The sequence below is a fragment of the Lepisma saccharinum genome, unplaced genomic scaffold (genome assembly GCF_977018435.1).
Source record: "Lepisma saccharinum unplaced genomic scaffold, izLepSacc3.1 HAP1_SCAFFOLD_654, whole genome shotgun sequence".
NCBI classification, from domain to species: domain Eukaryota; kingdom Metazoa; phylum Arthropoda; class Insecta; order Zygentoma; family Lepismatidae; genus Lepisma; species Lepisma saccharinum.
In genome coordinates this window covers 6,568-20,283 of record NW_028143325.1, presented here as the reverse complement: position 1 = coordinate 20,283, position 13,716 = coordinate 6,568, and the positions used below count along the sequence as shown (strand labels likewise).

The 13,716-nt window shown below is 39.9% G+C and overlaps 1 protein-coding gene across 2 annotated transcripts in view; it reads right to left on the bottom strand.

Annotated features, from left to right (window-relative positions):
• LOC145983109 (chitin synthase chs-2-like) overlaps positions 1-6,608 on the bottom strand; it is an 81,619-nt gene extending 75,011 nt beyond the window's left edge. For both annotated transcript variants that reach the window (XM_083116386.1, XM_083116387.1), the window contains exon 1: positions 6,490-6,608. In XM_083116386.1, the coding sequence (XP_082972512.1) occupies positions 6,490-6,584 (95 nt within the window). In that variant the 5' untranslated portion in view covers positions 6,585-6,608. The remainder of the gene's footprint in view (positions 1-6,489) is intronic.
• Between the last annotated feature and the right edge of the window lie 7,108 nt (positions 6,609-13,716).

Here is a 13,716-nt window from a genome sequence, read left to right as displayed (position 1 = left end):
GAACGCTCTATAAGGTCGATTTTGCTATTCGCCACCGAAGTTTGCGGGTTCGAGTCTCGACTTGGGCATGGGAATTGCTTTTGAGTGTCCTTTCATCAATTTCATCTAATCATCACACATCCTTATTATGGCGATTAGCCAAAAGTAGCAAAAAAGAGATGCTAAAGAATAAAAATACACAATAGAAATGCAGATTATAATGACGCCGAAATAAAGCCTGAATCACACGGAACTGGATTTCCAGTAGGAATGCCCTAGTTGGCGCTGGACTGGCTACCCATTTGCTAGTTTTCGTCTCACACAATACTTGTTGTTACGGTACTTGTTTGTTCCCATAAGGCATTGCGCAGAGCAGTCAATCTGTAAAGATGGACGAGTAATTTGAAGAATGTTGTAGGAGAATTACTGCTTTGTGTTTTTATTAAATAATAAAAAAGAATAGACTAGAGATTGGCTCTAAAAAATATATGGTAATCAGTGCGTACCGAACAAGCGTTTTAATTATCTTGGGTACCATATTCATACGTGAGATTCGCAGGATTTATTCACATTCACATAAATCAAACATTTAATGTAATTGTAATAATAAGGATTTTCGGCTAATCATATCTGTCACGTACACATCTCATCGCTTTTCATAAATACCTAAATATTAATGAACTGAACAGGAATGCACTGCATGTCATCTCTCTCTCCTCTTTTTATTATCGAGAAACTAACAAAAACAGCCAACGCACGGAAGCCAAAGACAAAAAAACTCCCCTTTGCAAACTCACAGATTATCTTCCAGCCAGGCAGCCATCACATCCGAGCAGGTAGCCAGTTCAACGCCAACTAACTGGATATCCAGTTCCGTGTGATTCGGCCTTTAGAGATTTTCGACATGAAGTTACAAACACAGATCTGGCTAGAGGAACTGGCGGAAAATGAAATGCAATAAACGGAAAGAGCCATTATATAAACCGCAATGATAGAGAGTGTTTTTCAATGTTCGGTTCCAAGAAGTTGGGTGATAGCCAGGTAGATAGATGCCTTTCTGCTTTCTCAATGCAAGGCAGTTTCAGCTAACGGTATGCATCGTGGCCTCTCAAGGACGTCCACTCCCTCCTTTTCCTTGCCGCCAGAGAACCTGAGCAGAACAAGATACAGAGGGCGTAAGCGTAGGAGCTCACGAGGGTGGAATGATGACGGAATTGCTCTTTGGTAAAGCACCACCTTCACATTCCTACAGGAAGTATAGGTGTAGCTGCCAAAGGGCGCTCCGTTCCAATAAATGACAGATTATGTCGTCATAAACGATTGAATTTGTGTGCTTGGTACAGTCAACATAACATCCAAAGTGGTTGTGGTTCTTGCGAGGAGGGAAAGGCAATCTTTACAAGACCTCGGAGAAAAAGACGCCTCAACTTTGTAATAGTTTAGTAGCAGTCCAACAGATGTCTCTATCTTAGGCATTGTCTTGCTCCTCCTGGAAATTCTGTTATTGTTATTTGCCTCAATTGGTTTTGAAGCAGGTTTTAAGCACAAAATACGTAAAACGTAAATTGTCAATCTGACGTGTCTGTTAATATAGACGTATGTGCGTCTGTCCTCTCGCAGTGATTATCTCCCGTAGGCGCCATTTGGAAGAAAAAGGAATCAGTCAATCACATTTAAATGCCTAGAGTCGTCAATCAGAAGCAGTCTCTCGTGTACTGGTCGGAGGTAGTATCGCGCTTTTTAAGAGATGGCAGACACCTTTTTCCCTCCATCGTCTTTGAAGCACGCGCAGAAAACAAAAGCTACGCCGCAAATACACTGGACTGCATACTGCAAAAGGATATATTTTCTTAGAGCCAAAATGTAGATGAAAATACAATTTTGAGCTCCAGAATAATCTATTACAACCACTTTTGTTAGCAACTGTACTGTATAGGGTCAACGAAGTTAGTAATAAGATGTGTTTTATACAGCGTATATTGATGATATACTTGTATGTTAAATTGTATCTTCTGCAAATATGCTGTATAAAGAAATAAAATGCCGGAGTACTAAGTGAGGCGAGTGTCAAGCTAAAGACAAGGTACTCTGAACTTTTGGCGTTAATTTTATTTGAATTTTAATGTAAGGTTGCGACAGTCAGATTTACCGTCATTATTATTATTATTATTATTATTATTATTATTATTATTCATGTCTGTAGCGGTAAAAAATGTGTTGAATCAAAGTGTTGAGTGTTTTAATTTGGAAGAATACATATTTGATTTTGCCAAGCCGACGGCAGGAAGGAGACGTTCGCGTGTCTTAAGGGTGAGCACCTGAAGGGTCACGTTATGCGTCTAAAGCTTAGGAAATTCGACCGTAATGACAACCATTTAAATATCTCGGTTTCCAGCGGTCAGATTCATGTGAAACTTATACCAGCGCAGCAGCATGTGTGCAAGGACGGATGTGTGGAGTTTCGTCGCGATCAAGCAACAATTACGGACGCCAGATCAAATCGGTTGTAATTGATCAGTTTGTGGGCACCGATTGCAATTGAGCTATGGGCGACAGCAAGGCGGAAGCTTAATCCGCAGAAACCGAACTTCGAGCACGGCCCGTACAAGTTGGGAGACAATAGAGCGAAGTGAAATGACTTCTCCGGAAGCGTCCCTTCAACGAGCGCCTAGAGTCCTTTTTCAAAATCCAAATAAAACGAAGGACATGGTTTTTCGATACATAGTCTTACCGCGATCCTTGTAGCGAGAGCACCTCCGTGCTACCTCTCCGTATACAGTTTTGCCGCGATTCTTGTAGCGACAGCGCCTTCGTGCTACCTCTCCGCATACAGTGTACCTTGTTGTGTTTTGCGAACACCAGTGTGTGTGATAGACAGTAAGTCTACACGAGTGCGCTTACCTCAACTGCTGGGGGAAGTTGAAGCGAGACTGTGTTTCCGTGATAATCTGACGCCGTTTATAGTTTTTGTGAAACGAGGAACATCGAAAACTATGGCGGGCTAGAGGAAGAAGAGAGATGAGGGCGTTACCGTCGATTCGCCCGATGTCAGACGAGACTACGACCCATGCCTACAACATGCCAAGAAACGACGAGCCACGCCGATGAGGCCTACCCGCCGCCACGCAGAGAGAGAGAGAGAGACGACGAACGCCGCCCTGTTGATGCCCCGACGACGCCAACCAGCCGCCACAGAGAGAGAGATGTTGAACGCCGCCATGTTGACGTCCCGACGCCCAGACCACGGAGATGTTCACCGATCCCGAGGGGGAGAGAAGCCGAGGAACCAGATGTATGAACGCACTTCGCATCTTCAGCGTCGCGACCAAGGAAAACTTTCGTGTGAATACTATGTGTTTTCAATCGCCCATAAAGACGCCAGGATGCACCTCGGAAGCTGAGAGATGGTAATGTATTCATCTGTGTGATTGTCAGCACGTGACGGCCCGATTGATTTAGAGAACGCCCTTGAAATTCGTCAACATTTTGAAAACGCCCACACAACTCGAAACTTCATACCAAACTCCCGTCGCGCTTGTCATTTGTAATTTATTCGTCTCAGGTCAATTTTTCTTATTGCTTGTGACATTTTTTAACGATCTTAAATTCGTTGTTGTTTGTGCTCCTTTGTATTTGTTTAAAGTGCGTACTATTAGAGTAAAGCGCCGCCCACTTAATTGTTTAATCTACTTGAGGTTTGTTCCTTTTTTATGTGTCAGTGCTGTGTCGCTGCTAGCTACGTCAGGTCGCATATGTGATTATTTGTTAAAGTATTTGCCTGGTAATATGAATTGCTCGTCGCGGCGAAGTGTTTAAGTCCCGCCTGCTAGAGAGTATATGTTTGCGTCACTCAACGGAGGTTATTTGTTATGTTTGGAACCACGTGAGGTCTTGTAAAAGGAAAACGTCCGCCCACGTGAGCGTAATTGCCGTTGAGACGCCTTTGTTTATGCCGGACACATAATGTATTGTCACCGCGCCGACCTAGTTTCTATTTAAAAAGATGAACTTAAGTAAGGGCTGGCTAGGATTTGAGTAGCACTGGAGCAAAAATCAGAAATGACCTGATTAGACAAAAATTCAAGGTAAATTTAAATATGAATGCAATCATTAGGGCTTATCGTCATAACACCTGTACATGTCATGTATCATTTTCTGTGTTGATGACCCCGAGAGGACTGAATGTGTGAATGAAAGTGAGAGCGTGAAAGAGGGGGAGATGTAGTAAATTGATTTTTGTTGGTTATGAATAGAATATACTTTTTATTTTCATGTTAATTTTGGGCTATATCATTTCGTACGCATGTCGCTACCCGTGATTTTTCAGGTATGCAGCTAGCCGCTTCCCGGCTACAGGTAAAGAGGTGGTAATTTGAACGTATATATGTTTTTTTGTTTTTATTCGATATGGCTTATCACTATGCACTGTTGGTCACCGGTTCCTACACACGAACTTAACCTGGACCATAACGCTATTTCGCTTGTCCGAGGGAGATTTTGCCGCCTCTATCTAGGTAGTGGTAGCATTTGTTTTTCCGGGCAAGGGAGGGCGTTTCAAGGTTTGTTTGTAAGTCCATTACAGGTTAATAGAGACTGGACCTACAGTTTAAAGTGGGATCCGAAACAGTATGCGTCTTCACCTCGGAACCCAGTACCACTTCATTATAAGGTAACAGCGTTATCTCCTCGCCATCGAGGAGGCTTGAATGAAAAAAGTCGAAACATGCTATTACATGACGATGAGGATGACAATAATAAAGTTCAACGGAAGATTTAAAGTGTAATGTAAACAGTAAATCACTTTGTCTCATATCGTATTTAGATACTTCCAACATAACAGAATTAACGGATAACTTCTCCGTAGAGTAAATCGACAATAATTACTAAGGATAAAAATTACAAATGTATATATAACAGGAGTCCTTTTTCTGTCCGTGAGCAATGGCACCACATGGGGCAGGAGGGCGAATGCCCCCAAATACAAAATTTCCTCATGATATTGTAGGACATAATTAAATGTGATATCTCCTTTACTATTAGTGAATTAGGCACAATTAAAATATTTGTAAATTTCATTTCAGCGCTGTCTACTAAATTGTTCCTCCATAGTGTTGATGAAAACCGATAAGTGGTCTCCCTATCACATAGAGAGTGCTAAAGCTTCATTTCCTTCAATTTCCAAAAAGCTTAAGGCTGGACAGGACCTTTGGCAGTTGTAAGGGCGATTTTTAAACAAAATATTCCTTTCATTCGAAAAACTGCTGTGATATTCCAAAATATGAAAACTTACACACGTTTAGAATTCCTGACAAAGGATTGACGTGGATTATCGTATAGTTTGCTTTTGCTGATATGTAGATATATTCTCAGAAGTTTAGCGATTACGTAAGATCAACTGACATTGTACGTACGCACCCTACACTTCGACTTATTGAGGTCCGTGCGACTAAAACTTCGAGTTATAGAGGTGATTAGAATTTAATTTCGACTCATAAAGGTTTTCATAAACCGTACAAAATTCGTCTTATCAAGGTTTAATTCGAGTTGTTGAGGTTCATTTAGTATTGAGTGTTATGGACAATTCAAGGTGATTTCAAAAAATTCGACTTATCAAGGAATTCGAGATATTGAGGTTCGAGTTATGAAGGTTTCACTGTAGTATGGGCTGCAGAACTTACTACGGCTTGCATTATTTATTTACTTTCATACGTGGTGATTTTATAAACATAAGCATATGCTTATGTTTATAGAAAAACAACAAAATGACATAATTTTTCACTCAATTACATGTTTTTTTACAGTTATCGGGTCGGTAGAATTTAGGGTTGACCCTATACCATTTTGATACGCATACCGATGCTATTATCGATTTCCACCGATACCGATGCTTGAAAATTGTAACAATTAAAAATTCTTCATAAAATTGATTAATATTATTGGGTGAGTGTTCCACTCCAGTTATAAGCATAAGCTTTGAAATATTAAAGAAAATGCATTAGAATATTAAAATACCTGTTATGTAATCACAGAATACAGATTTTCACATAACATTGGCGTCAATTGAATGGAAAATTTGAATTTTACATAACTTTCAGGATTATTAGAAAAGAACTGATTGGTTTCTATTAACAAAACAGTTTTCATCAAGCTTTTTGCCCACCAAAAACAAAATATTTTTCGTAACATTTACTAAATTTGGTGATTTTAACAACATTTTTAGAAACTCTAAACAAACGTGCACGATTACTAAAAAAAAATGGTTCTGGTGAACAAATATTTGTTTGTCGCCAATTAATACAAATATTTATTTACAAGTTTTTTTTTTTTTGGTTAATCCAATTTTTTTCTCGGCCTATACCTAGGGTACCAAGAAATATTTATGCAGTAAATATACAAATCCTATCCCTAATACAAATGCAGCCATAACCAAGGTGAGAAACTCTGAACGGTTTCAAATAACCTATAGAGATGTTCCGAAAGGGTAAATACTGTAAATGAAAGACTTCTTACCTTCCGCCATAGATGTCTTGGGTGAGCGGCGTGAGCTCATCGTCCGAAAACCTGTCGTCGTCGCTGTCATTGTGCATCGCCTGCATCGCCGGCATTTTGACCCAGGTTCACACCTCCTGGTGCCTGGAAATAGAAAAAAAAACAGGTCAGAAATAACTTACGCAATTTCAAATCTTATTTCTTAAAGTTTATAAACATTTTAAGAATTATTTTGAACTTAAGAAAATATGTTTATCCTTGTGCTCCATGGATTTTTTAAAGATATCATAAAACTACTTCAGGGTGTAAGAAATGTTAGGCGTAGTTGATCAACATGTTGATGTTTCATTTTAGACTACAGTAAAACCTCGTTAATCCGGACCTCGATAAGCCGTACTTCGCTTAATCCGGACAAGCAAAAGGCAAAAGGCAAAATAAATAAATAAATAAATAAAAGCCGAATGCAAGGTTTTAATTTTGGTTAAAAGTCAACAAGAGAACTTCCCAAAGAAAAGGCAGGCAACCACTAATGAAATTCTATTTCCCGCAGACTTTGTACTGTACAGTGTATTTAAGCATATGCCCTTTATATACCCCATAATAAACGTGTTTTGTTGGTATAAACGGAATTTTAATGCACTTTCTACTGTTCTTTTAGGTTATTTCAGTTAATCCGGACTTTCGTTAAACCGGTCAACTTATCCCCCCATTAGTCCGGATTAACGAGGTTTTACTGTACTTGAATTTCCAAGAACATCTCCACCATTATGTGGAAGAACAAAATGTAATAACGAATAGAGGAATTCGGGTTTGTAATGGTGATTTAATATATCACTGTTTTCTAGACAACAATAACAAATGCATACTTATATTATTGTGGCGTATTTTGTATTAATAATCGAAAGTCTCCAATACGATCCGGTCTCCAATACAGCCCAGAACGGTTCGCAAAATCCTCTCTACTGGCTGCTTCGGGGAGGAGTGTTTGAAAGGTTGCCGCCGCTTGTTTCCCAAAGAGAGGGGACAGCGGTAGGTCTAATTGGCTGTTTGACTGCGAGTTCCTTCGTGGGAAAACGCGGTAACAGAGGACCACTGCCATGAAGGCGGTCCCCGCGCCGGCTATAATGGCGGCGGGAGTGTAGATACAGTTGTGGTATAGATCAGTGGTTCTCAAACTGTGGTACGCGTACCCCCAGGGGTACGTGAATGACTTGAAGGGGGTACGCGATCAGCTTGGAAGAGAAATGTCGAGAATATCCACACGACAACATTCTTGCTGCAGGTGTATAGAGCAGACTTCATAGCTTTCACGCTCAATAGGAAAATCAGGCTGATTTTGTCACTGACACTCTTATCTTTGTATCATATGTTTTGAAATAAAATACTCGTTCGAAAGCTGTATAATAGACAAAATTTGAAGCCGAATCTTTGCTTGAAAGTTTCAAGTGCACAACCAGACAGCAAGAAACTGTGCCAGGCTATGCAGGCACACCCTTCTCACTAGAAACTCTGAGGGTTTACAATAAAAACTCCAAAATTGTGAGGGACAGTTTGTTGTTCTGTACTTTTTTTAAATAACTGAAAAGAATATGAGATTTTTTTGTATGCTTCTTAACATACATGTGTTTCACATTTTTATTCTTGGAACTAATCATAAAGATTGTAAACGTAGGATTCTAATGTTTATTTCTTTACCATCTTTCCACATACAGCCCGAATGCCATTTTGCTCTATTGCAGATATACGCCTCCAGAAACGCTCCACCAATCAGGAAGAAGAAAAAAAACTACCAAAACCCACTCTTCGGAGAAAACCTATGCTTGGGGTACAGTAGACGTTTAATTACGACTAAAGAAGTACAATGAGGAAATAAGTTTGAGAACCACTGAAATAGATGATTTGCAGCTTATCGGTGGTAAAGCTTGCAAACTTGGATCATGAAACTTGAACTAAGTCACTTAAACTGAATTTTTTGGGGAGTCACACGTATAATTTATTCCTCTCTCTTGTAAATTTGATTAAGGACATGCGATATAGTCTCCACGGCACTCTTCCCAAGCTCTTCCTTAAGCGGCAGTGTGCCAACTTTGCTCTCTTGGAGCCAGATCTGGCTCTTTCGTGCACCCATTCGGCTGTGAACTGGAACACCCACACCAGTGCCCCACTATGATGCCATCACTGGTTCCGGCCCACGTAGACCAACTTCTGCCATAATTATACATTTTGCACGTGACGTGATATTGTTATATTGGATACGTCGCCTCACTTTCTCTTATATCCCCGGCTACTTCTTTATAGCGCCGGGTTTGACGTGAAGTTGACATTTAATTGTTATCAGGGAATTCTTTATTTTCGATTTCATGCGACCATCCGTGGATTATTGAGATGGGCGATGCTGCCGGATCTAGACGTTGAAAACTAAGAATAAATTGTCATCAATTTAGAGTTAACGATAATGGCAGTGCTCCCACTCCTTTGGCAACTAACATTACCCTAGGAAGCACTTCATCCAGCCTTCGTAAATCTAGCTCCATTAAAGTCAGTTTTAACTCCATTTAAGGTGAAATTTAGTTATTTTATGCGCATCAGGTTTGGTTTGGAGGCAAGGAGAAAAGCATTGATCATATGGGAGTATATTATATTCTCTTGGGAATATAAAACTTCCGATGGAATAGAAAAAGATGTCAACGGGAAGAGAGCAGTTTGAAGATGTTTTACGAATAGAAAAGTCAAAACTTCCCTTTCATTAGCCTTAACTTGATGTTGAAGTTGATTCCCCATAAGGAATACATGGGATTCCGAAAATTCATATTCATCATATTTTTCAAACATCGCGTCCAGCTTAATAATCAACATAAAAAAATAAAAAACAAACTTCCACTTGGAATATGGAGGGAAATTCATACTCTTGGATACACCCAGGTTTATTTTAGTAGCAGTGCCCATTCGGGCGATATTGAAATAAATGCACAATTGGTGCGTAACTGTTTATCTTCCCCTTAAGTGGACTTACGTACATCCCACTGGTTCTCACACGACAAAATTTTACTATTGTTATGGGGGTAAAACTGTCTCTGTTACGGATACTTGGGTCCATTAGTGGGGGGAGGGGAGGATGTCCATAGACCCTGGTTATGTTGTATTCTGAATATTCAAAGAAGAGTGTACTCAAAATTTCCATCACCTCATTTAGTCGCTTTCTTTTTGTGCAATGTCCGAATCAATAATTTATATAAAGCGAAAGCAGATGATACACCATTAACACATCCAGAAAAAATCCGACGTTAGTGTATAAGGTAAAAAAGAAACTACAATCGGAAGTTACAAGCATTTTACTTTCACGTATCTTTGAACTTGCCTGTACCACCCAGAGACTGTGAGATCGGATCGTTTATCTGAGGTTTGGACTTGAAGGTTGAGTTCTTGGAGGGGAGGGAAGGGGGGAGGGGTGCTGCATTCCAAACGTCAGCTGAGCAGCGAGGTTTATCTGTTGGAAAGAAAGTGAAACCACTTGAACACGCTTCTGTGAGGGGTCCCCAAACCCTTTCCCATTGTGCACGGTTTTTAAGCTTGAGGGCGACTTGGCACCATTGCTTTAGCCACGTGAATATGTTTTCTTCATCCTTTTATGCTCAAGTGTGTACGAACAAAGATGTTGGTGGATGCTTTCAAAAGAGTTCAAGATGGAAAGTGCATCCATGCTGCTAGGCAGTGTTGCCATATGAAGATAAATTTCTCTTGATGCAGGGAAGTTCAAATAATTTTAGATGAAAGGGTGGAATCTTCCCATTGTTATCTAACTCCTAAAATCTTTGCAATAACGCAGCTGGTATAAACTTAATGTTTATGAATTTTCACTTTCAGTCAACCCTAGACCGGGTCCGAAAGGTGCAAGACCGTACTTGAAACGAGCATTCTTCGATTGATTGATTTGTTTTATTTTATTTTACTTCCCATTTTGTGCCACTTTTGGCTAATTTGCGAAGATAGGGATGAGTGATTATATGATGAAATTCATGAATTTACACTCACAAATATCCATGTCCAGGCCTTGATTCGAACCCGGGACGCCCGGCATCGTAACGCGATGTGCTAACCACTCCGCCACGGGGGCCGGCGAGCATACTTCGAGAGTGGTCTCGCAATGCGGTCCTGAAGTCGTGGACTGGAAGTGTCTTTCGAACTGCACTTCGACTGCAGCGCCAAATACGATCAGTAGATAAAACTGAGGACACGTTGTTACGAGCGGCTAGGGACAGCATTAGCACCTCGAGAAATATATGCTAACAGCTTATTTAATCTATTGTATGCATACGTGGATAGGTTAGGCAAGTCAGGTTTGGCACTGTTATCATGTATTTCCAACGCTCCAGCGTTTTAAACACTTGTTTCTCACCATAAAATCACATAGCATTTAAAATACTGTCATACACACATTTCCAAACATTAGAAGAACTTCAACCCACAACTTGCTGGCTTTCTACCTCTGTGATTTCAAACCAATGAACAACGAGCGCACGAGTCACGTGCTCAAGTCTACTTGCATGCGTGCTCCGTACTGTGGTCTCGATTGCTCGTTTAATTGGCTCTTTCGAACTGCACTAGGTGACGTCACTTCCGACAAGACCACACATGAAGTCTCCTCTTTGTACCTTTCGGACACAGCTCTAAATTTTCTGGGAATTAATGTTTTCTATGAGTGAATAGAAATACTGAAGATTCTACTACTGCCTACGATTAACATATTTATTTCAACAATAACAATTATAACATTGATAAAGTTTCGTGTTCACAATTTAAGTTTTTCTAAGATGAGGGGAAAATTTAGATGAAAATATTTAACTTTTCACCTTGAATAGGGAACTTTGTGCATTTTGGTTATGGCAACATTGCTGCTTGGGTATCACTTGAATCCAAATTCATATGCAAACACAGCTGTTTCCACGTGCAGCAGGGACTCTTTTTTTCGCTTTCTAGCAATTGAACGAGTATTGGCTGCTGTTAGTTTGTTGAGAAACATGAACAGTCAGTTCACGATGGAATGTCTGTGGTTTTGTGTTGATGCGATCAATTATTAGAAACAACTTTCAAATGCAGTTGGCTTGCTTTAACAGCTGCTTCTTGAAGTGCGTTGGAAGTTTCACTTCGCATACACAATGCGGTTGACAGATGTGTCTTAACGGCTCTTACCTTTGCAAAGTTTATTGACTGACACGTGAAAAAATATATCTTTGAAAGATACAGGAGTTCTATTAAGTGAACAACAAATGCATCCAATCTGATCGAAGTAATGACTTCATAGGCATTAACTATATACATCAGTGACGTCATTATTACGCGCATCACTCGAAATGGATCAAAGCAAACACTTTTACTGCATAAATCGACAAAGTTAAACGTGTAAACTTTTTGTAACTTTTATGCTCCTAGTACATGAGAGCCTTCACATTGCCAGCTTAAGGTACAGCGTGATTCAAAAAGATGGACTCAATTTCGAATAGCTGTATTTCCTGAACTATACATTGTATGTCAATTACCTACATAACATTTGAAAGAGTAGATCCTAAAGTTTCAAATACCACCGCTAGAGCGCTCCCCTAGTGCAGAGCCGCCGTGCAACAGCGTCAGTTGTGAGCAGAATGGCTACTATGCAGCACAAGATTCTTTGCGTTCGTGGGTGAGTTTATTAAAACTGAGTCTGTGACTAAGATGCAGAGTGCGTTTCGTCTTCGTTTCAACATTGACAACATTGAATCATCTGCAACAAGTAAATGCACTTGTCGTTGGAATTGCTAATTTGAACAAACAGGCTGTCCTGGCGCTTTAGTTCAGGCCCTCACGATCTCCTGATTTCACACCCAGTGACTTTTTCTTGTGGGGATTCGTAAAAGAAGCAGTTCATGTACCACCTCTAACAACAACTTTGGACAACCTGAAAACCGTATCGAAACTTAGTGTGGAACGAATTCAGCTACCGTCTAGATGGTACCCGTGTGGCCGGAAGGGGACACGCTGAACATTTATAATATTTTTTTGTGAGTATAATCAAATACAATTTGAAATTTCAGGACCTCCTCTTTCAAATGTTATGCAAATCATTCACATACAGTGTATAGTTCAGTAGCCGTACGAAAGTAAGTCCATCTTTCTTAATCACGATAGAATCCTAACAACTGTTCAATGTACCTCCACCGGAATAGAATCCGGGACACATTGATTAATGCTGACATTATTAGAAATTTCCTTGAAGATTGACGAATCTTTGAGAATTCACTTTCTCCGACGAAACTGTCAGAAACATTGGAAAAAGGGGCCATATAAAATACTTCCACTTTCCAATATCTCTTTCACTATGTTATTCTTTGAGGACCTAAAGAATTCCTGAATTCCATTTCTGCCATCTATACATTTCCAGTGTCCAAGAGATTCAGTCGTTATTTACATACTTGTGCTAAATTTTCTTATTACTTTACTATTTGATCCCACCTCCGTGAAGGAGTGGTTTGCACAGCGCGCTACGACGCCAGAGGTCCAAGGTTCGAATCCTTGCCTGGGCATGGGTGTGAGTGTTCCCTCATCGTTCTTATCGTCACGATTAGCCAAAAGTGGCAGAGAAGCGACGGCAAATAACAAAATTGAATCAATAAATCCAATCAAATTCACTGTTTGGAAAAGGGTATCACTGTAGGGAGCTATTGAAGGATTCAATTTTATGTTCGTTGGGAAATAACGATACAATGATTTTTCATAATATAATTCCTTTTGGGAGGGATACTTGCCCCCCGTATCCTCGCTAAATCCGCCAATGTTAATGCATTTCTGTGTGTAATTTGATACACCAATATATCAATATATGTACTTTAATGTGTTACTGGAGACAACATATTTGAGTCAAACTGACACATTTTAGGTGTGGTGTATACTATATTGTATATGGTATTAACTTTCGTACTGGTGAGTGTTTTTGGGTAGTCCCTATCTGGCACTCTGACCCCCTTCCAGGAGTTTACCCAGCATTTTCAATTTTGGGGGTTTTAAGTTCATAACTATGGGCTGTAAGTGTAAATTTAGGGCCTAAATGGCCACTTGAGTCCTTGTGAAAAATTTTAGTGAGTGTTGAGGGTGTGTGGATAAAATACTGTTCCCTTCTAAAATATTTCTGCCGCTGCTACTTGCTTCAAGTAACTAAAAGGAACCCCTAGATAACACAAGAATTTATTTTATGTCATGTAACACTTTGCAGAATAT